At 50.2% G+C, this 26,060-nt stretch overlaps 1 protein-coding gene across 1 annotated transcript; it reads right to left on the reverse strand.

Moving 5' to 3' along the window:
* Positions 1 to 242: 242 nt before the first annotated feature.
* LOC111159113 (protein O-linked mannose N-acetylglucosaminyltransferase 2 (beta 1,4-)) lies at positions 243 to 2,539 on the reverse strand. The gene has a single exon (XM_022521518.1). It carries the CDS (start codon positions 2,456 to 2,458, stop codon positions 716 to 718), a length of 1,743 nt encoding a protein of 580 aa, XP_022377226.1. The 5' UTR covers positions 2,459 to 2,539; the 3' UTR covers positions 243 to 715.
* Between the last annotated feature and the right edge of the window lie 23,521 nt (positions 2,540 to 26,060).

The raw sequence follows: 26,060 nt of genomic DNA on the forward strand, positions 1-26,060 counted from the left end.
TCGGTTGATAAGATGAAAGAGCACACGGGCACCGACTACCAGCCCTGCTTCCAACTACCCAATAAAAAGACTTGCCCAAGGTGTGCCTAGATGGGTCAGTCGGTTAAGCGTCTGCCTTCCACTCAGGTCATGATCCCAGGGTCCTGGGATTGAGTCCAGCATCGGGCTCCCTGCTCATGCTCTCTCTTGCTCTCTCTCTAAAAATAAATAAATAATATTAAATTAAAAAAAGACTTGACCAAGATGTTTATAATCATTTAATGAATGTTCCAAACACACCTTCACTGTGCTACAGGTGAATTTCATTATGATGGAAGCTGATGAACCACCCACCCAAGCAACCACATGATTTACTCACAGTTTCCAGACATCTGGATATCAACCAGAGAGATTCAGTAGGGTACAGCACGATTTCTCAGCCAGAGGCTCCTTAGGATTTTCACTTTCCTTCTTTCTCCTCCCACTGAGGACCTTCTCCAGGGTACGGAGGCTCAGGACAGGAGAAGGGGGTTGGGAGGGTCCCACTAACCAGCGCAAAAAGTGCTGGGAACGTCACACTCTAGACCCAGTAAGAAGACGCGGAGGCACATGGGGAAGGCCTGCTCGATAAATAAATAATTCCTGGAAGCCACCACAGGACACCAATGGGCCCCGGGACACTGCGCCAGGGGAGCCATCCCCGCCCCCCCACCACGGCCTGGCCACAGCACACTCGCTACGTGTTGCACACCAGCACATCTGCAAAGGGTCCTAGGAGGATCTTGTTGAAGATGCAGCGGACCCACACCAGGTAGGTTGTGAAGGGCTTGATGTTCTCGGTGAAGGTGTGGTTCTGCAGGGCTAGGATGTAAGGCACGTAAGTGTTCTCCCCCTGCTCCTGGAGCCACACCTCGTACTTCACCTCCCTCACCTTCAGGTACTTGAGGTTCCAGGGGATCTGCCAGGAGACGGTGAGGCGGGCCTCGGAGGCACCCTGCACGGACGCCTGGCACCGCGCCTCCCGAACCTTGCCTGGGTAGAGGCCGACGGTCCACTTCTGCTTCCGTGCCCCAGGCCGGCCCTTCACCACACGCCGCACGGTTTGGATGAGGGACGGGATATCCACCTTGGTGTCCTGGTAGATGCGGAAGAGCCACTCAGGGTTCCGGCAACACAGATGCCGCGGGACCTCACGGCTCTGGAGGATACGGGCCTGCTCAGCCCGGTCCAGGTGGGTGATGCCCCCCTGGTCCCAGGGCCGCTCGGGGTGCGTGACCGTGTTCTCTGGCATCGTGTTCCGCCAGGCTACGTACTGGAGGTCCATGCCGGGCAGCGTGGCCAGCGTCTTATAGGGGGTGTAGTGGTCCGGATTGACCGCATAGGGGAAGAGCTCGACCACGGTTGCCCCGCGGGGCAGGAAGAGGGCAGTGACCAGCTGGGCCCCGTGCATGCTGACCAGCATGGAAGCATTGCTGACCAGCCGCACGACGTCGGCGAAGGCATGGTCCTCCAGGGACACTGTCACCGTCTTCATCTGGAACTCCTGGGCCAGCGCCAGCAGCAGCTCTGCCTCATTCAGGATGAGTCTGTTCTGGGTGCGGCTGAAAACCAAAATGTACTCTTCGCCCAGGGGCGCCCCCGCGTGGCTCACGTTCAGCTTTTCCATCATGAACCGGGCAAACTGCCGGATCTCATTGCCGGACACAAGGATGTTAGCCTTGGGGCCCTGGGGCTGGACGAAGCCGTACTGGTACCAGGTGGTGATCTTAGAGAGACCCACAAACGCGTGGGAGAAGCACAGCAGCCGGCCCAGCGCCTTCAGCTGCGCCCGCAGGAGTGGCTGCTTGGGACTGAGCAGCCTGTACAGGTCAAAGTGAGCGCCCTCGCTCCAGCCCTCCATGAAGAAGAGCCGCGCCTCGTGCGCCAGCCCCGGGAACTGCCTCAGGGTGTAGAAGAGGGGCAGCAGGTCGTCGTGGAAGACGTGCATCAGGTTGTCGGGGTTGAAGCGGTTGGCGATAAGGGCCACGTCGGGCACGAACACGGGCTTGGGCATGAAGCGCAGGGCGGCGGCCGGCAGCTCCACGAAGTTGAAGTACTGGGTGTTGTGGTCCTCCACGGTGGACAGGTCGAGCAGCGCCGGCTGGAAGCGCCGGGAGCCCAGGTTGGGCAGCATGACCGAGGCGTTGCCGTGGAAGAAGATGAACTCCTCGGCCTCGTTGGAGTAGCAGAGCCACTTGAAGCGGCACACACGGTCGGTGTGCGTGCGGCCGCTGCACACCATCTGCGTGCCGCCCTCCGCCAGGAGCTGCAGGGCCTTGGGGTAGTCGATCCTGGGCGCGGGGGCGGGCTCCGGGGCGGGGCGGCCGGCGGCCAGCTCCTCCTCCAGCGCCGCCGCATGCTCGCGCAGCCGCACGTGCTTCCACAGCACAGCCGCCAGCACCGACACCAGGAGCGCGTTGAACACGGCCGACAGGTGCATCCTAACGCCGCCGTGGGACCCTAGCGCCAGCACAGCCCCCGGGCGGCGCCGCAGGCCTGGCGGGCTCTACCCATCCCCGCGGGCGCCCCTAGCGCCAGCACAAGCCTGCGGGAGACAAGGAAAGAGAAAGGTGTTGGCCCCATCTGTCCATCTGTCCGTCGGCAGCCACCTTGGGCTCCTGCCGGGCGCGGTGCCCGTACCGTCCCCGCTGATTCTCGCCCTCCCTTTCCCACCGCTCCCGTGGGGACGGTATACATCCCTGCGCCCTGCCTTGGGACTTGACCACATCACTTGCTTTGGCCAGTGAAATGTCAGCAGGGAAAACATCAGTGGCTTGAAGAGAGCTTGTGTGACTGGCCCGGCCTCCTTCATACCTAGGACGTTGCTGAGGGGCGAATGTGCGCAGCCTAACTTCCTGGTTCCAGGAGGAGGGACAGGAGTGCGGTGCGGAGCTGCTGCAGCCAAGCCCAGTCTAACCCAGCTGACCCCTGGTTGGCCAGTGACCGCGACACGCAAACAGCTGTGCTGGGCGAGTGCTCACTGTTGGATGTCACTGAAATCCTGTGGCTGTTTGGTATGAGGCACTGCTACAGGAAGAGCTAACCGATGGAGGATCTGTGACCAGAGGCCACAGGGAGGGTCCCCTCCAGGGGCCTGGCATTCCTGGTCCTGTGAGGTAAGGACTCTTCCTTACATGGGCACAGAGGCCAGGCTGTACATCAAGAGCCCAGTGTCCCCTTCTTAGGACCCATGGCACATATGCCCAGGGGATATGGGGGATCGTCTGCTCTTGCTTAAAGCTACTGTTTGGAAATCATGCCTGCTGTCTTTTAGATTCCCATGAAAGGATGGGTAGATATTTGCCCCATCCCTGGTCCAGTGAAGGAACTGTATCTGGATGGCACCATTGATTCGCAGGCCTGCAGAGAGGCCTGGCTGGGCTGGTGGCATTTGCTCCATTTTCCTGCACTAGCAGGAAAGCTAACATTCTTGCTCTGAAGCCCAGGACTGCTCAGATTTGAGAGGTCTCACCCTGTGCCCTCATAGGAGCTGCCCGGGGAACCCCTGGTGTCTGGCCAGCACTGCCCTGGGGTGGGACTGGAGCCACCCCTTTATTCCCTCGGGGCGAGCTTTGGACTCTTGGAATCTTGTAACTTCTCTCTCCCTGCAATCACAAAAATCAAAGTGCAATCCTGCCCAGAAAGAGACAGGGGCTTAGACTAGTTTCCCTCAGAAGCAGAATCGGAGACAAGGATTTGAGCCAAAATAGTTTGAGACATTATCCAAAGAAATCCCTGTAGGAGAGTGGGAGGGAGGAGTGACGCCAATACAGGCACATTAATGAGCAGGTCACTATTCTGAAGAGGCCGGGCTATTCGCCTTCCTATTCCTTTCCGGCACTAGCTGAAGGCCATTCCTGGGGGCACCATCTCTTCCAGTGACCCTCATCTAACGGTTCAGCATGCACACATTCATACATACGCACATGTTATACTGCTCCCCCAAAATTTCACGAAGAATTACTCTGACCAGCTATAATGTACTCCAGTGTTTCCTTTTCTAGTCCAGTATATTAAGTTTGTTCTAAAAAGGTGGGGGGGCATGTTCCTCTTAATTGAATTTACAACCTAACAGGGTTGGCAATTTGCTGTTAAAAAAAAATAAAGGTCTAAATTATCATATGATCTCCCTGGTATGAGAAAGTTGAGAGGCAACGTGGGGGGCTTGGGGGGTAGGAAAGGAATAAATGAAACAAGATGGGATCGGGAGGGAGACAAACCATAGGAGACTCTTAATCTCACAAAACAAACTGAGGGTTGCAGGGTGGGGAGGGAGAGGGCGGTTGGATTATGGACATCGGGGAGGGTGTGTGCTATGCTGAGTGAAGTGTGTAAACCTGGCCATTCACATACCTGTACCCCTGGGGCTAATAATACATTATATGTTAATAAAAAATATATTTAAAAAAAACTTTTTTTAAAGGTCTAGGGGTGCCTGGGTGAGTTAGTCAGTTAAGCATCTGACTCTTGATTTCAACTCAGGTCATAAGGGGTCATGAGGTCAAGCCCCGCATTGGGCTCCAAGCTGAGCATGGAGAAGATTCTCCCTCTCCCCCTGCTCCTCCCAGCTGTCCCCCTACCCCTGCACACATGCTCACTCGCTCTCTCTAAAACAAAAACAAAAATAAAAACTGGTCTAGACCACAGATTCTCAAACCTGGCTGGTTCCTGAAATCCCCAGAGGCCCTTGCTAAAACCAGATACTCGCAGGCAGGAATCCTGTAGGTTCTGACTCAGTAGGAGGTCTAGAGTACGGCTTAGGCATCTGCATCTTTTGTTCCTCTGTTTCGTTTCCCCGTCTTCTTGCAGATTATCTGAATTCCATTTTTAGGTACAGTGTTTCTGAGTGTATTTCTCAGTGCAGATGTTCTAGTGGTTTCTTTGGGCACCATACAATGTATATGCAACTTAGCAGCGTCTACTGGTAGTGACAGTCTACCTCTTGACTGATCTCCATCTGGGCTCTTTTACCCTCCTCCCTTATAATATAATTATCTTCAATGTTTCCTCTACATGCATCAAAATCCGCATTAGACAGTGCTCTAATTTTTATTTCAACTGTCAAGTGTAATCTCCTCAAGAGGGAAAGAAGAGTTCATAGTATTTACCCACATTTTTACTCTTCCTGTTCTTTCTTTGTCCCTGATGTTCCAGGTTTTCTTCTGTTACTTCTCCGGTGAACTTCCTTTGGTCATCATTTTAGGGAAATTTGCTGAGAGCAAATTCTCCCAGTGTTCCTTCAGGTGAAGAAAATGTCTTGATTTCCCCTTCTTTCCTACAGGATATTTTCACTGGGACAGAACTTCAGTGTGACAGTGCTTTCTCTCAGCACACAAACGCTTAGGCTGGGCAGCCTCCCTCCGGCCGCCATGTTTCTGAGGAGGAATCTACTGTACGTGAAGCGCCTTTTCCCTGGACGTAGTACGTCCTTCCTCTCGCATGGCCCTGGAGAATGTTCTTTTGTCTACTTTTCAGAAGCCTGGTCCACGAATGCTAAATTTTAAAAAAGTATTGTCCTAGAGATGTCTAACGTTCCGTTCAATTTGTTTTCCCAGTCTATTTTCTCTTCACGGTTTAAATTGGATAATTTCTACTGTTTGTTTTCATGTTCACCGGTTCTTTCTTCTGTCATCTCCATTCTTCTACTGGGTCCACCAGTGATTTTTTTTTTTTTTTTAATTTTGGTTATTACATTCTTCAGTTCTCAAATCTCCATTTAGTTCCTTCTATCTTCTCTTTCTTTGCTGAGACTTATCCCGGAGCTTATATTAGGTTTTCCATTTCAGCAGGTTTTTGCAAGAACCATGCTGGTGGGGAAGGGAGAGTGCTGACTCTATCGTTGGGTAGGGGGAAATCCACACTTCCTTGCTTGGCCTCCAGCAGCAGCACTCTGGCAGAGAAAGTGAGAGATGCGGCATAACCGCTGAGAAGGGGTGGAAATCTAGGCTCCTCAGTAGGGGTGTCTCATCACCCCCCACCACTGGGTGGGGGTCCAAGTCTAGGCTCCGGTGAAACCTCAAGGGATCTTTTTACCTCTGGGTTGTGGTAAAAGTCCAGGCTTCTCATCCAGCCCCATGGTGGGGGGCGGGGGTGGGGGGTACTTTGCTAAAGATGGGAGGTACCTGGTTGGTTACTGAAAAGCAAGGATGGATGTTTGTCTATTCAGCCTTTACTAAAGCTGGAAGGGAGGGGAGAAGCAGTTTTCCCTGGTGTTTTACAGGAATAGGGTACTATTGTCAAAAAGGTATTGTAAGGCTGCTCCTCTTCCAGTCCTTTGATGAGTGACAGTGAGCTTTCCCTGGGGCTTTTTCTGGTCTATGCTCACTGACATTTCTGGGTTGGTTTCTTTAGCATACAGTCTAGGATACACAGGAGGCAAAAAGAAAACCCAAGGAACTGACCACTGTGTTGTTCCACATTCTTCTCTCTACCTTTCAGTCTTATGTTTTATACCTAATGTCCTGTGTTTTTAGTCCTGTGTTTTAGTGCATGGTGCCTGGATAGGGATACACGTGTCCCCTCCGTTTTGACCAGAACCCAAAGTCTCATTGGTATCTGCTTTTTTACCAAGCTCCCAGGTGATACTGGGGTACAGCCACATTTGAGAAAAACCAAGAAGAGACTCTTAACCAAAGAAGCAGGCCATGAGTCCCCCTAGCCCCCAAAGTCTTAACTCATTCCAACATCAATTCAAAATTCTAAGTCCAAAGTCTCATCACCATGGGATATGGTGAACTAGGGCTTCCTGGAACCTTGGGTACCTAGTGGCTTGCAGACCTGATTCTTGGAGGCTGCCAAGGCTGGCGGTAGGCAACAAGGACATGAGGCCAGGGTCTTGGGCTTCCATTTACCTCCAAATAAAACCAAGCGCCTTTAATTTCTTCTATTTAGGGGTACTATAGTGGGTTGAATAATGCCCCCCAAATTCATGTCTACCCAGAACCTCAGAATATGATGTTATATGGAAATAGGGTCTTTACACATATAATTAGTTAAGGATTTTGAGACGAGATCGTAATCTAAATGAAGCTCTAAATCTAATGAAAGTGTCCCTATAAGAGGCAGAAAAAGACACTGAGGAACAGAGAAGATGGCCACATGAGGGCAAAGACAAGAGACTCAAATGATGTAGCTATAAACCAAAGTCTGCTTGGGATTACCAGGAGCCACCAGACACTAAGAAGATGCAAGAAAGGATTCTCTCCCACAGTTTTCAGAGGGGGCCTGGCCCTGTCAATATCTTTATTTTAGATTTTTAGCCTCCAGAACTGTGCAAGAATAAATTTCTGGCCTTTTAAGCCACCACATCTAGGGTTAAATGTGTTGTAGCAGCCCTAGGAAACTCATACGAGTGCCAAAAAAGTGTATTTAAAAATGGGGTTCTAGCGGAGCCTTCGATAGCTCAGTTGGTAGAGTGGAGGACTGTAAAAATGGGGTTCTTCACTCGCAGGAAGGAATTCCACCGTTAGTCAGGTTAACAACCACTAAGCAAGTCCTCATTTTAGAGAGGTGAAGAATTTGCCCCAAATCACCCAGCAAGTCTGTGACGCAGCCAGGATTAAAAATGGAGGTGTCCTAACAAGCTGGTGAGCGCTGCCTCCTGAAGACAGGCTGGGGAGAGCCACGGGGCAGGTGCAGGCCTGGCAGGGCAGCTTCTGAGCTCAGGGTCTAATGAAGGTAGACCCTCCTCCTGCAGCCCAGCCTCTCCGTGTTCTCCCCCCTCCACCTCCCTCTAGGGCCAGGCCACATCTGATGTGGATGAGCTGCTCTGAAGCCCCTTGGGCACAGCTCTGCTCAGGAGGGCCGGCCCACAACATCCCCTGCAGCCTCCTCTGCCCGAGGAAACTCCTGTGGAGTCCTCCCCTTGCCAACGCTGCCACACCTTCGGCTAACTCTCCCCAGAACGGGGAGACAGGTAGTCCGCACGCCTTGGACACAGGGCACCAACTCCATCTTACTCCAGTAAGTCTGACCGACAGGTTTGCTCTTCTGGAGACACTTGATCACCAGGAGATCTCACATCACACTCCAGACCAACCTGGCTCTGAGTGCCCGCTGCATGACTGGTGGTCGGTAGTTCCTGGGAGAGGATGTGCGCTGTCTAGGAAAGGTGAAGGATAAAAGGCCAGAAGACTCGGGTTCAAACCCCAGCTCCCTGACTTGACCGTGTGGCCTTTCTGAAGGCAGGTTCCCCGTCAGCAAAGGTGAACATGCAGCCCCCACTACACAGGGTGGTGGAGAGGGTCAGAAATCAGGTGTTAGTTGAACCTCATGAATACTGAGAGCCGACTACTTCTGCAACTGCGTGCAACTGCGCACAATTAGGTTCAAACTAATGGGTGTCTAGCAAAGGGGAAAAGAAAAAAAATTGGGCATCAGATGATTAATGAAGGGCCACAGGGATGCACGATGAAGTCTGGCATTTTAAAACCTTCTGGACATACTTGGCTGCCTTCATCTGACTTGAAGCAAAAGCTGACCGCCGCTGAGGCGGGACCTGTCACTTTTCATTATAGTCATTTGAAACAAAGCATTTTAAATCTAAGAAGATTCCTCCCAAAGATGGAGACCAAGACAAGATATGCTGTCACCTGTTGGTGCCTTGGGCCAGATGGGTCACCAGCTCTGCTCCTTGGGTTTCCAAGTCAAGTGTATTAATAAGTGACAGAGGGGACAGAAGGGACAGGCTTCCCGCCCCTTTCCCCTGCCTAATAAAATTCAAGGTTTGGCCAGGAGCCAGCCCTTTCCTTAATACCCACGAGGTGCAAACAAAGCCAAGATCGACCTCCCACCACCAGAGGGCTGATCAGCAGAGAGCATGCTTCTGGAGCCAGTTACTGGCCCAGGGGAGGCCACTGCCGGAGTAGAACTGAACAGAGCAAAGGGGGAGGAGTCACAGTCCATGTTCCCACCCACCGGAGAGGAAAGGAGGAGCTATCCCAGGGCTGCCGCCTGCCATCTGCTGACCAGCTGGACTGTGAAGCCAGGATGCCAAGGACAGCATGATGGAGGAGAGAGACAAAGGAGCCCATTGACGTCTTGGAGCCCTACATGCCTGGACTTCCTGCTGTGAGCTTTCCTGATATCGAGCTCAGTTTTGGTTTCTCCAAACCAAGAAAACCTGAGGAGAACGTCTTTACAGGCTATTGTGCAGGAAGCAAACACATGGGGGTCTGGCCTGTGCCTTCTGCTTCTGAGCTCTGCTCTAACCTAGTGGGGCTATTTGGCATCAGTTTCCCCACGACGCTTCTGACTTGGGTAAACAAAGCCCTCTGAGAAACTCTTGTATTAGCAATTAGAAAACAAGCGTATTCATTGTGGGCCCAAGTGGAGCTACAACTTTCCACACGGGTTCCATGGGGTAGGGAATGTGGACTAAGGTAACCTTAGTGTCACAGCATAGGCAGTAGGTGGGGCTCTAGTGAGCCCTGCAGGCTTCCTCTGAGGAAGAAATGAGTCCTTCTGGTTTGGCCATTCCCTGGAGCTTTCTGAGGAACCAGAAATGTCATCTCCAGGGTAGAAAGAAAGGAGGTGGTGGGGAGGGGGCATCCAAAGATGCAGGAGACCACACAGTCTGGTCTGGTTAGGTAGATGGTTCACACAAGGAAAAGCAGAAGAGAGACTTGGAAAAATCAGCTAAGGCCCGAATGTCAATGGCCTTGATGCTAGGTCAAGAAATCTGAACTCTACCCTCTAGGCAAAGGGGAGCTACTGAAGGTCTCTGAGCAGAGTAGCGTGGAAATGGGGGAGAACAGAGGTAGAAAAACCAGTGACAAGCTCCCAGCCTCGGTGTCTCTCCACTCCTGTGGGAGAGAAGAAGGGGGTCCCCAAAGAGGGAGCTCTGCATGAAATGATACAAGGAGCATATTCCTTATGGCAAGTCAAGTCCCGAAGTCTGCAGATGACTTATGTGAAATAAATTCCTGTGAACTCAAAGCTAGTCCTTTAACAGAACTCCCACTCACCCAGTCCCATTGGGTCTTCTTGGCCTGCAAGGAAGAGGATAAAGTCACAGCTATCCTGAGAGCCCATGAACCCCATGTCCTTCACGCAGGTCTTCAAGGCCTTCACAGAACAAGAGCAGAGAACTTCTGGTCCAGCCCCAGAATGAGAGGAGAGGGTGCAGGCGGCTGCCTTCCTGGCTGGGGTTTGCCTGTGTTCCCATCAGCCCTGTTAATCTCCAGGGGAAGTTCTTTGCAAGCCCAGAACCTACAGCCAAGAAATGTGCTTAAACATCAGTGTTTCCCTGTCTTTTCAAACCTAAGGGCCCACTGATAAAAAAAGAGAAACTCTTTCATGTTCCATACCAACCTGTAAAGCCCAACATCCCCTTCCCCAAGCATGCCTCATTCATAAGAAATTTTCTGCAAGCTCCACCCCCAAGATTGAAAGATTTCATCAACCTTTACCTTCTGAAGTTGGTATTTTATATCTATATCTGCATATGTAAAATCATATGGCTGCATATACGTTTATAAAAACATGTGGTTCCCCCACCCCCACCCCATGGAATTCTCCAGCCAGCCCCAGCGAAGAACTACTTCACTATTAGTTGAATCACGGTACATTACTGATACCTGACCAATTCTGACCGTGTCCCATGGTTCCACCACGGGCGCCAACTATCCTTACCACAACCATGGTACGGACAATACAAGACTGCTCAGAAGGGAACACCTGCATCCTGAGCGTGACATGACCACAGCTGCGGGTTCTGACAAGAAACAAAAAGACACAGAAAGAAGCCCGGGGGTTGGGGGGAGGGACAGTTCATTCATCCTCAAGATCAGGAGAGGCCAGAAGGGCAGTGTGTCTCACTGGGAAGCTGGCGAGGCTACCCTGGAGACCTTAGCTCAGATCTGGGCCAGGGAACTGAGGAAGGACCCAGGCTGACATGACAGGAAGAGTGTGAGCAGGAGGAAGAGCTGTGGAGGCGGGGGGGGGGGGGGTAAGGGGTGCACACACATACATACAGCTCCTAGTTCTGACCCACGGGAGTGCGTGGGAGCAGGGACAGCATGCCTGGCATGCAGGTCTTGCTTTCTAACATTGGCCCCTCTCAGGAACCAGGGCTCTGTGGAAAAATCACTGTTTCCACAGCTCAGGCAGGGAAAATGCAAGAGTTGTTGGGAACATCTTGTACTACCAGAATGTAAGTTCTCAAAAAGTGATGAGGACATATCAAGAAGGCTCAGGAGCTAACCTGAAGGAGCTAAATTTGGGGCAATGTAATGAAATTAAAAAGCAATAGTTATGGATTATAACCCACAGAACAAAATAAGCATGCATGAGTCAATATTGATATGAATAAATAAGGAAGAAGGAACAGATCTTTCTTACAGTAGAACTCCAATTAATACATGCAGAAGCAATGATGGAAATAGAAAATCACCATTTGGCAAGCATCACAGTAATAATGGTCTCAGGCAAGATCCACTACTGGATGCTAAAATTAGTGGGTGGAAGTTTGAGAGATAGGATATTTGCATCCTCTCCAACAATCTCTCTGGGAGATACATATCTGTTACAAAGGCAAAAACAGAAAGTTTATGGTACCAAAAAAAAAAAAAAAGAAAGAAAGAAAGAAAGAAAGAAAAAAGAAAGGATCAAACTTCATGATACAGAGGCCTGGCAGACAGCCCCTGAACCAAGTAACTGATGTTAATATCACCGGGAACAATTTCCTGGCACCATGTACCCCTTGATATGGTGCCCTAAGAAGGGCACCTGACTTCTGTGATTTTCTTACCTGAAATACACAACCTCAGTCTGTATGTCCAAAAGGGGAAAAGGGGTCTAACTCCCCTGCTAGCTCTGAATATAGTGTATAGATAAGTTAGTAGAGAAAACATTAAACCCAAATAGAAGGACATTCTACAAATTACCTGACCAGGACTCTTCAAGAGTTAAGGTCACGGATGACCAGGAATGACTGAGAAGCTGTCCCAGACTGAAGGAGTCTAAAGGAGACACAACAATGAACATAATGTGGCAATTTGGACCCAGAAAAGGATGTCAGTGCATAACTGGCAGAATCTGAGTAAGGTCTGTGGTTTAGGTAGTGGTGCTGTGTTAATTTCCCGCTTTTGATCATGGCACTGTGGTTATGTAAGATTTAACCTCAGGGGAAGCTGAGTGAAGCATTTATGGTAACTTTTCTGTAAGTCTCAAATTATTTCAAAATAAAAAGTCATAACAAAATAGATAACGGGTGCCTGAGCAGCTCAGTTAAGTGTCTGACTCTTGATTTCAGCTCAGGTCATGACCTGATCTTGGGGTCCTGGGATGGAGCCCTGCGTTGAGCTCTCTACTCAGCAGGGAGTCTGCTTCTCCCTCTCTTCCCCCCGCTTCTCCCCTGCCAACCCTACTCAACCCTGCTCATACTCTCTCTCGCCCTCTCTCAGATACGTAAAATCTTTAAAAAATTTAGATAACTTAAGAAAGAAGAGAACATAAGAGTGGTTATAGGTAAAATGACACATACGTGGTTTGTCCTAAGATACTCTAGCAAAGGGGCTCCTGGCTGGCACAGTCAGAAGAGCGTGCAACTGTTGGTCTTAGGGTCGTGAGTTCAAGCCCCACATTATGTCAGGCATGGAGCCTACTTAAAATAAATAAATAAATAATAAAATAAAGATACTTCAGCAAAAAAAGTATGGAGACAGATGGAACAAGATAGTAGCAAATAGATCACTGTGAAAAATGGTGATGGGGGCCTTCCTAAGATCCTTTCTTGTGTCTAACGTTTTCCATAATAAAAAGTCAAAAAGTTAAGGATAAAGAAGGAAACAAATCCCTATTTACAAATGGCAGAATTCCAGAGAGTGGCTGAGTAATAAATGAATATTTAGACGATATAAGATAAATGGCCATCCCCAGAGAGATGAGAGGCAGACGAGCAGGGCCTGAGCAGACGCGTGTTCTGCTCCCATCACAGACGGAAATGTTTCCAGCAGCAGCTAAAGCCACAACAGCCGCACCCAGGGGACATCAAAAAGCAAGACCTGCAGGGAAATGAGGAAAAGGGAGAGGAAAGACCAACCTCTGACCTGAGTGGGCATCTGTCTGGTGAGCATTCTGCCACCTGCCCCTCTCCTAGGCCTCCCTGTGCTGGAATGTGAGCTTGGCCGCAGGCAGGTGAGGGTGTGGTGTGGGGCCACAGCAGGAAGGGGCCAGGCCTCTCCTCTGGACCTGGGGGACTGTGTGTGCAGTAGCCAATCCCAGGCAAGCTCGGAGTAGAGATGGGGTGGGGGGAGCTGGAGCCAAGCTTACAGAAACCAGGAAACATGGGCCTGGGGCACTGTGGGGCAACTAGGCAACCAGGCAGAGGCCAGCCTTTGAGCCTGAGCCTGGGGAGTTGGGGGGGGGGGGGCACTGTTTCTAGTTAGATGCTAAGTGACCAACCCCTCCCCAGGACAGCCAGAAGAATGCAGACAGAAAGCAGGACATATACAGACTGGCTCACAGGGCCCTTGAGGCTCTCAAGTTGCCTTCCAAGGGGGAAAATGGGAAGGGAATTTTTCTGGGGATGGACAGAGCATTTCTCTAGAAATCATGTGGTGGTTGGAGCATGGGGCCCAGAGGAGGGACCACCTGGGTTTCTAACTTTACCATGTACAAGCCAGGCAGCCTGAACCAACATCTGGTGGGAACAGTTACCCCTCCCATGGAACAGCTGAATCACTTACAACACTGCATGTTAACTCTCCTGGTATTGAAATGTAAGTGTGTGAGTGAATGAGTGAATGAATGAATGAATGAATGAATGAATACCCCATTCCCATGCTGTCCAGGTTGGAGAGTTCTGAGGCATGTTCTACACTGGCTCCAGAGCTCCCTAACAGATGAGGTGACTGCCCGGAGTGGGCACTGGCCTGATGCATGCCCTCTCCTCCCCGTCCCTGGTCTCAGTTCTTCAGTCCCTTAATCATGTCTATTAGGAAGGAGTGCTAATAATCTCCTGTACTTGCATCTCTGTCTCAGGATTTACTTCTGGAGGAAAGTGAACTAACAGAGTCATAACTGTATTTTGCCACATGGAGACAGGTGAAAAACCACCTTGCATTTCCCCCTGCCGTGAAGTAGCCAAAGTGCAGCAGGAAAAGGCCAACAGGTACTTGGGCAACCAGTGGTTATTATAAAGTCCTTTCAGTCTGTTTCCCGTACTCCCCCTTCTCCTGACCCCCCACTGCACTGCAGCAGCTATGTAAGAGAGCTGAGCTCAAGGATCAGACAAAACGTTCAGAAGAGTTTTCAAAAGATACGGATAGAGGCAAAGAGCTCATTAATCAGACCGCTAGCACTGAAGAAGATGAAAGCGGTCTTTTCCATCACCGTTTCAAAATGTTTCTGGATAATAAACTCTAGGAGGAAGTTCAAAATGGTGAAGAATAATTGGGCCATGTTGCTTCCTGGACAATGGATCCCATGATGTCCCCTTTCTCCAGGCCAATTTTCAGTGCTCCCGGAGAGGCCACCAGTCTTGGTGACAGCAGGGCAGTGGTAGGGAGATGGGGGTGTTGAGGGAGAACTCAGGTCGCCATTCCTGGCCTGGGAGACTAGAAGAAACACTCAGCCAAGTGCTGCCTTCTGCAGGACTGCGGCCTGTGTGGCTGACAGGACGGCTGTGTCCAGTCCTGAGGTCTGACCCGCTGTTTAGTGCCTCTCCATGCACTTGAAGGACCCAACAACCTCGGGCCTTGTGTGCTTGTTTTTCCTTTAGAAAGCAGAGAAAATGAAACTTGGAAAAACCACCGCTGCCCATGACCCCTCTCACTCCTGCCCTGAGTGGACATGACGAAGCTTCTCCATCACCCCGGGATCCCCAGCCGGATGCCCTGTGGTGTGCCTCCTGTTCCAACACCCTACCTGCACTTGAAACGGATCCCCAGATGACTGCCAACTATCAAATATAAGCCCGCTCTGACCTCCAGACATATAATAAAGACCATGCAGAAGAAAAATCCACTGCCCATGCAAATGGGCACCCCAACTCAAGCCAACTTTTCTTTAAACTTATCTTCCTAGAAGAAGAGCCGGGTCGTTGTAGTGCCCCAGATTCTCCTAAGTCCTGTCTGCCGTCTGAGAGGATACAATTTTTCCACACAAGGCACAAGGCTGCTGGAAAAGGAAGGGCAGCATCTCTGCTGCCTCCTCCAGCAAAGTCCCTACCCCGAGGCAGATGAAGAGCCATCCTGGCTGGGGTGGGGTTGGGGGAGGGGGAAGGAAACAAACCAAAGGCGGACCCAAACCTTGATTCTACTCCTCAACAGAAATGACCTCGGTGGCACCTTTTCCACTTGTGTGGCCGAAGCCTGATTGTTAACCTGTGTTCTTTGGAAACAAACTAGTTACACGGACAAGGCAGTCCCTGTTGGACTCTGAAGGTTCTGCACCAGCAGACTGAATCGCGCTGTTTCCAGCAGGCCTGCTCCCTGGCACGGAGGCCCAAGGAGGGTATTATGAACCTGACCACCCTTGTCTCAAATTACCTGTCAATCACTCTGCCCCAGCCGAAGCCTGGTCGGGTGCAGTGGGCCCCCCAGGAAGAGTAAGGAGCAGGAAGAGAAGGCAGGAAAGGCTGCACATGTTCACAAAGAACAAGGCTCTGGGGCAACACAGGGACAGGGCACTGGCCCCGAGCTCCCATCTTCTGGCAGACGCAAACTCTGAAGAGATCCCCAAAGGAAACTCCTCCCGGAAACATCCGCTGAGGCCTGGATCCCTGGCCCGCGGTGGAAAGCTGTGCCCTGGAGTCATTCGTGGCAGAGGTTCTTAGACTTTGTGGGGCGCCTGGGTGGCTCGGTGGGTTAAAGCCTTGGCCTTTGGCTCAGGTCGTGATCTCAGGGTCCTGGGATGGAGCCCTGCATCAGGGAGCCTGCTTCCCTCTCTCTGCCTGCCTCTCTGCCTACTTGTGATCTCTCTCTCTGTGTCAAATAAATAAATAAAAATCTTAAAACAAAACAAAACAGGCTTTGCTTAGACGTGGACAGGCATGACGTGGAACTTGGTTAACGACCAATAGGGCAGAGTCACTGACCAAGCAAGAGGGCTGCCACCGCCCCCCAACCTCGCCCGCCCCGTAGCCCCGCCCCCTAGCCCCTCCCCTACACAGGCGCCCGGCCCTCCTTTGCTTCCCGCTGACTCCGCCTGAGCAAAGGTACCAGGTACCGCGGGGGAGAGATGATCTGTATGCATCTCCGTCAGTCGTATGTATATTTACTCATGAACCTCAGTCCCAAGTCTTAAGAGGACATGAAGAGAATGGGGGAGTGAGGCTTTGCATCAGCCCAAATTAAAGTATGTGCAAAAGACACAAACATGAAAAAAAAAATGTCCTCAAGGCCCCCACTGTGGCCGAGGGGGATCAAGAGACTGTTGTTCAAACCTGATGGGCCACCACTGCTGCGGCAGAAGGGCATGTGTGCTTCCTTGCCGGGGCCGGGGAGGGGCGTCACCGCAGGATGCTCTCCTCCAGGCCCAGGAACGTCGGGGAAGCCTGGGATGCACTGTGCGCACAACACAGGCCTTCCTGGTTCCGGCCGACCCAACTCCTCATCTGATCACTCCCTGCGCCATCCCAATGCACGGTCACCTAGCCTTACCTAAAAATCCCTGCCTCCACCGGTCTTGCCCAAAGGGCTCCCGAAAGGAAGAGCGCTGTCAGGTGGGTAACAGGAGGATCTGCTTAGGAAGCCAGAAAGGCCTGGCTGATCTCCCACCCATGTCAGCGCACCCGATCTGGGCTAAGTGCAGGCATCGGGGCACACAAGACAGCCGCAGAGATTTCAACCCTCTTCCCTGATGTTTGTGGCCAAGAATTCTTCCCGGGCCACCCGGCTCACACTCACCTTCCTTCAGACCCTAGGAATGAAGCCGTTTTAACACCTAAGCCTCAATGCCCTTATCTGTGAAATGGGAATAATAACCTCCATAGGGTGCTGTGAGAATGGGGTAATACATGGAAAGTACCTGAATGGCCTCAAAACACATCAGCTGTCAGAATCACATTTCATCAGGGTTCCTCAAATTAACAATGAATGACACACAGGTACCAGGCCAGCCATACAGCCCCAAATCATTCCTAAAGGGACTGAACCCCCCCCCAATGGCTTTGAGGTACATTCACCATCCCTCCCAGGTTCGCTCAGTCTTCCTAATGACTTGCCTCCCTTCCCCTGGGAAGAGAGCCTCCAAGCAGCCAGTCCCCAGCATGAAATTAACCACTTCAGCCATGGCCACCTTCAAGACTGTATGTCGGCAGTGTACTAGAAACCGTTGTACATCTCCTCATTTCATCCTCAAGCCAACCCTAAGGGGCTAGCCTAGCACTGTCACGTATTCCCCATCTGCACATCAGGACACAGAGGCCAGGTGGAGCCAAGTACATGCGTCCCAAGGGCCTCAGGCTGTACGGAGTGAAGTCAGGATGTGAACACCGAGCATGTCAACACTGTCTATGCCAACAGCCCAGGCACCATCTGGCCCTCATCTCCTCGGCCTGCCAGGGCATAGAAACTCAGCGGATGCAATTAGCACCGCCTTTATTGTTCTCTGCCTTCTCTACGCTGGGCACCAGATTTTAGGACCCAGCTGGTGTGGGGTACAGAGCACGTAGTGACTCAGCCACAAAAAGCGTGACAAAGCACAGTGAGAAGGCAGCCATCTGCAAACCAAGACGAGGGGCCTCAGGAGAATCCACACCTGCGGGCACCTGGAGCTCGGATTTCTGTCCTCCAGACCCAGGAGACACAAATGTCTGCTGCTTGTCACCCCAGCGGCGGCATGTTGGTATGGCAGCCGGAGCTGGCCGAGACGAGGAGGTAGCACCAGGCCACTTTCCTGCCAGGACTTCCTCAGCTTGCGCTTTCATCTAGGCGTCTGGCCTCCCAGTCCCAGGGCCAGTGCCCCGCTTCACTCGCCCCCTGCGCTCTTGGCTCCAGTGAGTGTGGGAGTTTGTGCCTCCTGCCCTAGGCCTAGCACTCCCGGAGCATTTATGCCTTCTTAGACCCCAAGGCTCTAATGCATGGCTTTTCGGGGCCTAGGTCTGGAGCTGGCCAGAGCCCCCCAAAAGTGGACCCTGCACCCAGTGCTGGGTGACCAGCCACAGAAGATGAGCCACCGTGGCTGGCAGCCTCTCGTCCAGCTGCCCAGCTCTGTGCCTGCAGGTGTGGCAGCACCATGGACACCTGCGTCCAGCGCTTCTTGGAATGGAGGGGGGGTCCTAGAAAGGAGGGAGCACTAAGGCCACGGGGTTCTAATAATATTTGGCTGCTCCAGGAGCTGAGTGAAGCAGGTTTCAGGGGCAAATTGGCAGCACCCTTCTATCTGCCTCAGTTTCTAAAGGGCCTTTTTAAAAAAATCTCTTGTTTATTTTTTTCCCTTTCCTTTGAAAATAACCCGACACAGGCCTTCCTCATAATTGCAATAATAATGGTAATAGAGGCAACTCAGCAGACCAAAGGCTCCAGCCTCTCCCTGATGCTTGGCTCATGGCTGAGTACCCAGTGTCCAGCCTGGAAGGGGCCCTCTGTTATGCTTTCAAAATGGAGAAAAGAGACAACTCTCAGCATTAAGATCGTACTGATGGTAGGCTACCAATGGCAGTGAAAGGTCTGATTCTCTGACAGAGGTTGGGACCTGAACAGGCCCATGTCCCAGTGAGGACATGGGAGGCCAGACAAAAATGGAAGGATCCATCACTGTCCTGGCTAGCTCAGGAAAAGAGGGTGTTGGCTTCTGGGCAGGGGGTGGCAGTTAATGCTACCACCAGCTTCCTTTATTGAGCACCTACTGTGTACCAGGCACCATCCTAAGCCCCTTTCCTGCCCCTTTTCCGTTAAGGCTCACAAAAGCCCTCCAATGTAGGTACTAGAATTAGCTTTGTTTTCTTTTAATATGAAAAAAAACAAAGTTTAGTGAGATTAAGATGCTTGCTCCAGGTCTTACAGCTCAAGCAGGGGCCCCAGGATACAAACCTATGTCTAACTACCAGGGGTCTTATTCACCGTGCTTCAGACTCGGCGGTAGAGTCAGTGACAGAGAAGCAAGGCAGAGAAGCAAGGCAATGAGTTTTTGTCACTCAAGGGCAGAGCAGGTGTGGATGACTGCGGAAACGCAGACCCACAGGCCCACCACTGTAACTTAGCAACCCACTGCTTCCTTGTGTAATTCCTCCCCACTGGGCCAGGCAGAGACACCTGTGCTGGCAGGCAGCTCAAGGGAGCTGTGGCCATTCTCTTGCCCCAAGGAAAGTCTGGGTAACACAGGGGGGTGATCATTATCCCACCTGCCCTGGTGCCGGGCTGAGAGGGTTAATCCACCAATTTAAAGTGACAAAACCTTCTATTTTTAGAGCTAAAAGAGCCCTTAGAAATGATCTGCTCCATCTCTTTACTTTATAAAAGAGGTTGAGAGAGGCAGTGGCCAGGGCAGCTGAGCTCTCAAAGGCAGCCAAGATTAAAACAGCAGGTGCTCTCAGTCCAGAGCTCCTTGTCCTCATACCCATGGCTCGTGGGTGGCCCTCCTCGCAAAGGCAGAGATCAGGCCCAGGGAAGAACTCTTCCTGGCCCTTAAACAAGATCATTTCTTCTCAGAATCAAGCTCTCCAGGCCTCACCCAGATGGCGCCCTTCGCCAGCCCTGTGGTCCAGGGGCCACAGGGCCACACTTCTTCCTAACACCTTATCCCCCAGGCTCACTCAGTGGATGCGGCCTCCAGTCTCATCCAACCTCAGGCATGGAGAGGAAACACAAGCAGCCAGACTGTAGGGTCCCCACCTTGAAGACCCCCCTGCTGCGATGCTGGAGGCTGCCCTCTGGCTGCCCGGCCCGGGCCCCCACCCCTCCGGTCACAGCCAGGCCTCAAGAACTGGGAGGACCACAGGCTGCAGAGAAGTAAATGGCACTGGTTCTCCAGCTGAAAGGCCAGAAGTGAGCTCCTGTCCCATCACTTAGCAGCTGCATGATCCTAGATCAATAATTCTTCTTCTTCTTCCTCTTCTTCTTCTTCTTCTTCTTCTTCTTCCTCTTCTTCTTTTTGACAGACAAAAAGTTGTACATAATTAACGTGTAAAACTTGATGTTCAGAAGCAGATATACACCTGTGAAACCATCGCAATAATCTATGCCATAAACCTGTCCATCACCTCCAAAAGTTTCCTCCCACCCTCTTATTATTTTTTTGTGATAAAAATATTTAACATAAGACCTACCATCTTAGCAAATTTTAGAGTATAATAGTACAGTCATGTTAACCACAGGCAGTAAGCTGTACAGTAGGTCTCTGGGACTTGGTCATCTTGTACCTGAAACTTTATAGCCTTAACTAATGCCTCCCTATTCCCCCTCATCCCAGTCCCTGGCAACCACCATTCCATTCTCTGCTTCTATGAGTCTGACTATTTTAGATCCAACTATCAATAAGTGACAGCATGTTTTATTTGTCCTTCTGTGTCTGCCTGGGCTAATTCTTAACCCATGCAAGTCTCCTTTTTCTGGTGTGAAAAACCAACACAATTATACCTACTTTATAGGCAAAACAATGCCTATAGTATTTATAGTATTATTATTATCATAATAACGCTCTACCGCCCATTCAGTGGCTCTTACTCTATGCCAGAAACAGCGCTAAGTGCTTTAGATGAACAACCTCATTTATTCCCTCCTACAAATCTAAAATAAGTGCTATCGATTTCATCCCACATTTGAGGAAGTACGGGCATAGTTGTTAAGTGAATCGCCCAATGTCACACAGCTATGAAGTGGTGGGGCTGGGATTCGAACCCAAGTCTCACTCCAAAGCCTATGCTGACATTTGTGGGCTATGCCTTTCATATTCATTATTTTACCCAATTTAAAAACACCTATCAGGGGCACCTGGGTGGCTCAGTGGGTTAAGCCTCTGCCTTCAGCTCAGGGTCCTGGGATCGAGCCCTACATCGGGCTCTCTGCTCAGCAGGGAGCCTGCTTCCCCCTCTCTCTCTGCCTGCCTCTCTGCCTTCTTGTGATCTCTCTCTGTCAAATAAATAAATAAAATCTTAAAAAAAAAAAAAGCCTATCAGGTGTTAGGCAGGTCCTGGGGGAGAGTATCCACTGACAACCAAACTAAGAGTGCCACAGACCTTTGGGGAATGGAACATTTGGTAATTTAATTTTCCAATTAGCTCCATATGCACTAGAAGCCTTTGTTTGTTGCTCAATATTTTCTAAAGCCTGGATCAGAGCAAGAACTCCCAACCAGAAGGAAAGTCTGAACACTGCTGCAGCTGCTCTGTCACTGACACTTCCAGGCCACCAGGATGCTCACGTGCCACAGGGTGGTCTGGGGGAACTCCGTCACCAGCACCCCATCCTCCTCTTTGCTGAAGATCTCCACTCTCTGCTTCTCCTCGCCCTCCTGGGGCCCAAGCCTGGCCATCCCTGGGGAAAACGGGACCCGTGTTCTTTTCTAGCTCTAGCACTAACTGGGACTCAGATGCTTCCTCTGTAATGTGAAAAGGATGAACTGGAAGATCTCCAAGATCCACGAGAGGCAGAGAGAGCAGCTAGTTCCAGTACAAAGACGGACCTGGGTTCCAGCCTCACCTCTAACATTTGCTATCTCAGCAACCACAAGTTGGTTGTGGTTGCACATCCACTGTGTACCAACACTGGACTGAGGACTTGCACAGCATTATCTCATGTAATCTTCACAGCAAGCCTGTCATGATGGTACTTTCATTCCAATTTTGCAGAGGAAGAAACAGAGGCTCAGAAAGGATAAGTAACTTGCTCAAGGGCACTTATTAGCTCAAGCTAATAAATGAGAGCCAGGATTTGAATGCCCAGCACATGTAACAGTAAACATTTGGTGAATAAACCAAATGTCTGTGTTCTTAGCCACTAAGTCCTATCAAGCTCACTGCATAACCTTTCCTGTGCTGGGCCTTGCTTCCCCCAAGAGTAGTCTCTGAGAGTAAGTAAGCAGACCCTAGCCGCCCACCACCAGGTGCAGGGCTCTGGCCTGAGGACGCTAGATCTTAGCAGAGGATTCTCATCAGTGACCAGGAGATGGGGTCTACCCACATGCAACGGGTCAGGAGTCCAAGTGGGTCCCTCCAAAGGCTACCCTGGCACTGTCAAGCAAGTCGTGGCAGGCTCTTATCACCGGGCGCTTATCACCCCAAAGAGCCCAGGGATCAGCCACAGGCCTGCCCAGGTACTGCCTTCCAAGGGATCTCCAGGGGCCCAAGCCCGTACGCGCACGTCGCTGGCTCCCAGCCAATCGTGCTATTCCATGCCCAAGCTGAAGGGCGTGAGGACCTGCTGCTAGTGCCAGCCAAGAGCTAAGGGATTCAACGGGCGCGCCGTTGCCCGGACCCCGAGGCAGCGGGACCCCGAGGGTCCACCTATCCTCACCCCCACCCCCATCCCGCGCCTCTGTCAGTCCGCATCACCCGTCACTTCTTGGTTCTGCAAACTTCCCTGGGCTCCTCTTTACCTCAGGGCCCGGCGCTCCCGCTGATCCTCCCGCGGGAGGTCCGGGGCGGATCCCTCAACTCCAAGCCCAGGGGTGTAGCGGAGCCCCGTTTAACCCCAGCGCGCGTCTCACCTACAGCCCGCAGGCCGGGCTCCGCTGGGCTCAAGCGTCCAGGTGGGCCCTCGGCGGACCCGGCTTTGGCCCAAACAGCTGCCGCCGCCTCCCCCTGTTCCCGCTACAAGACCGGGAGGCCCAGGCATGGAGGGTAGGTCTCGAGGCGCCGTGTCGTCCGCGGCCGCAGGGCTCGCGGGTGCCCGCGGTGCGCCTGCTCGACTGGCGAGCCCGGCACGGCAGCCTTTGCAAGAGCGCACGCTTGCGGACTTAGCGGCCCCAACCCCAGGCCAGAACCACCCCCTTGGCTAGCGGGATTCTGGGAATTGTAGTTTGTCTCGGAAAACACCCCACCGCTTCAACCCACGGAATCCTGGAAGTTGTAGTCTCTTCCCGTGAGAGTCACAGTTTTACTTGGTGTTAGATTTTTACAATTATAGGAGTCCTGATAATAAAAGTAAATTCAAGTTAAACCAACAGTCAGATATCATTTACAAAATCAAAATACACCACATGTTTTTTAAAATATCTATTACTATAAATACAAATAAATACAAAAGCCATATCCAGTTCCCCATCCCATCCCATCCCATCCCATCCCATACCGCTCAGACCTTCCTAAAATGGGCAAACATTCCCAACTCTTATGACTGCTGCATAAGAGTGCCGCCCACTCGGAAAATACACATATGACCCTATTTCTGGATTTATGAATTTTAGACCTCTTGGCTTTTTACTAGGATAAAGGAGAATTTAACTCATTTAAATATGTTCACCAACCATTACTACCTGCACCCCCACTGAGTTATGAGACATTTCTTTTTTTCTTTCTCCAAATTTTTATTTAAATTCTAGTTAGTTAACACACAGTGTAATAATATACAGTGTAATACCGCTTCAGGAGTAGAATTTAGGGATACATCACTTACATACAACACCCAGTGCTCATCACAAGTGTCCTGCTTGATACCTGACACCAATTTAACCCATCTCCCCACCCAACCCCCTGAGTACTGCTCAGTTTATTCTTTATAGTTCTGTTTCGTGGTTTGCCTCTCTTTTTCGCCTCCATGTTCATCTGTTTTGTTTCTTAAATTCCACATATGAGTGAAATCATTTGGTATTTGTCTTTCTCTGACTGACTTACTTTGCTTAGCATAATAGTTTCTAGTTCCAACCACATGGCTGCAAAAGACAAGATTTCCTTCTTTGTTATGGCTGAGAAACATTTCACTGTATAGACACACACACACACACACACCACGTCTTCTTTATCCATTCATCAGTTGATCGATATTTGGGTTTTTTCAAAACATAATTTGGCTATTGTTAAACTTGCTATAAATAAACATTAGGGTGTATGTATCCCTTCGAATCAGTATTTTTTTTTTTATCCTTTGGGTAAATACCTAGTAGTGCAGTTGCTGGATCCTAGGGCAGTTCTATTTTCAACTTTTTGAGGAACCTCCACACTGTTTTCCAGAGTAGCTGCGCCAGTTTGCATTCCCACCAACAGTGTAAGAGGGTTTCCCCTTTCTCTGCATCCTTGCCAACACCTGCTGTTTTCTGTGTTGTTAATTTTAGCCATTCTAACTGCTGTTAGGTGATATCTCATTGTAGTTTTGATTTGTATTCCCCTGATGATGAGTGATGTTGAGCATCTTTTCATGCGTCTTTTAGCCATCTGTATGTCTTCTTTTTTTTTTTTTTTAAAGATTTTATTTATTTATTTGACAGAGAGAGATCACAAGCAGGTAGAGAGGCAGGCAGAGAGAGAGGAGGAAGCAGGCTCCCTGCTGAGCAGAGAGCCCGACGCGGGGCTCGATCCCAGGACCCTGAGATCATGACCTGAGCCGAAGGCAGCGGCTTAACCCACCGAGCCACCCAGGCACCCATCTGTATGTCTTCTTAAGGAAGATGTCTATTCATGTCTTCTGTCCATTTTTTAACTGGATTATTTATATTTTGGGTGCTGAGTTGTATAAGTTTTTTATGTGTTTAGGATACTAATCCTTTATCAGATGTGTCATTTGCAAATAACTTCTTCCATTCTATAGGTTGCCTTTTAGTTTTCTTGTTTCCTTTGCTGTGCAGAAGCTTGTTATTTTGATGAAGTCCCAATAGTTTATTTTTGCTTTTGTCTCCCTTGCCTCAGGAGACATATCTAGTAAGATATTGCTATGGCTGATGTCAAAGAGGTTCCTGCTTGTGTTCTCCTCTAGGACTTTGATGGTTTCCTATCTCGCATTTAGGTCTTTCAACCATTTTGAACTTATTTTTGTGCATGATGTAAGAAAGTGGTCTAGGGCACCTGGGTGGCTCAGTGGGTTAAGCCTCTGCCTTCGGCTCAGGTCATGATCTCAGGTCCTGGGATCAAGCCCCGCATGAGGCTCTCTGCTCAGCAGGGGGCCTGCTTCCACCTCTCTCTGTCTGCCTCTCTGCCTACTTGTGGTCTCTCTCTGTGTGTCTAATAAATAAATAAATAATCTTTAAAAAAAAAAAAAAAAGGCGGTCAAGTTTTATTCTTTTGCATGTTGCTGTCCAGGTTTCCCAACACCATTTGTTAAAGAGACTGTTTCCGCCCCCCCCATTGGATATTCTTTCCTGTTTGTCGAAGATTAGTTGGCCATATATTTGGAGGTTTGTTTCTGGGTTTTCTATTTTACTCCATTGATCTGTGTGTCTGTTTTTGTGCCAGTACCATACTGTCTTAACAATTACAACTTGGTAATACAGCTTGAAGTCAAGAATTGTGACACCTTCAGCTTTGGTTTTCTTTTTCAACATTACTTTGGCTATTCAGGGTCTTTTCTGGTTTCATATAAATTTTAGGGTTGTTTGTTCCAGCTCTGTGAAAAGTGCTGGTGGTATTTTGATAGGGATTGCATTAAATGTGTAGACTGCTTTGGGCAACAGAGACATTTTAACAACATTTGTTCTTCCAATCCATGAACATGGAATATTTTTCCATTTCTTTGTGTCATCTTCAATTTCTTTCATCAGTGGTTTGCAGTTTATGAGACATTTCTATTGTAACTGGTTAAGCCTTGTATTTCATTTATAGTTATTTTAAATGATAATGCCCAGTGTTTAGGCAGTAAAACTTAGTTTTATGCAGGGCAATTTGACAATATAGTCAAAAGCCTTTAAAAACATGCAGACTTTGGGGGTATCTCGGTGGCTCAGTTAAGTGTAGGACTTTTGGTTTTGACTCAGATCATGATCTCAGGGTCTTAAGTTCAAGCACCCTGTGAGGCTTCACACTCAGCTTAAGGTCCTTTCCCCCTCCCTCTACCACTCCCTCTAGTCTTACCCCCAGCCCCACCACTTGCTTATACACACTTATACATGCGCTCTTTCTCTAAAATAGAAACATAACTAAAATCTTCTTAAAAAACAAGCAGACTTTTAACCAAGAAAGTCTCATAATTGTAGATGAGTACAAAGGCTGAACAGTGTTGTTTGTAATAATA

This window comes from Enhydra lutris, unplaced genomic scaffold, assembly GCF_002288905.1.
Source record: "Enhydra lutris kenyoni isolate GAN:26980312 unplaced genomic scaffold, ASM228890v2 scaffoldscaffold66, whole genome shotgun sequence".
Lineage (NCBI taxonomy): Eukaryota > Metazoa > Chordata > Mammalia > Carnivora > Mustelidae > Enhydra > Enhydra lutris.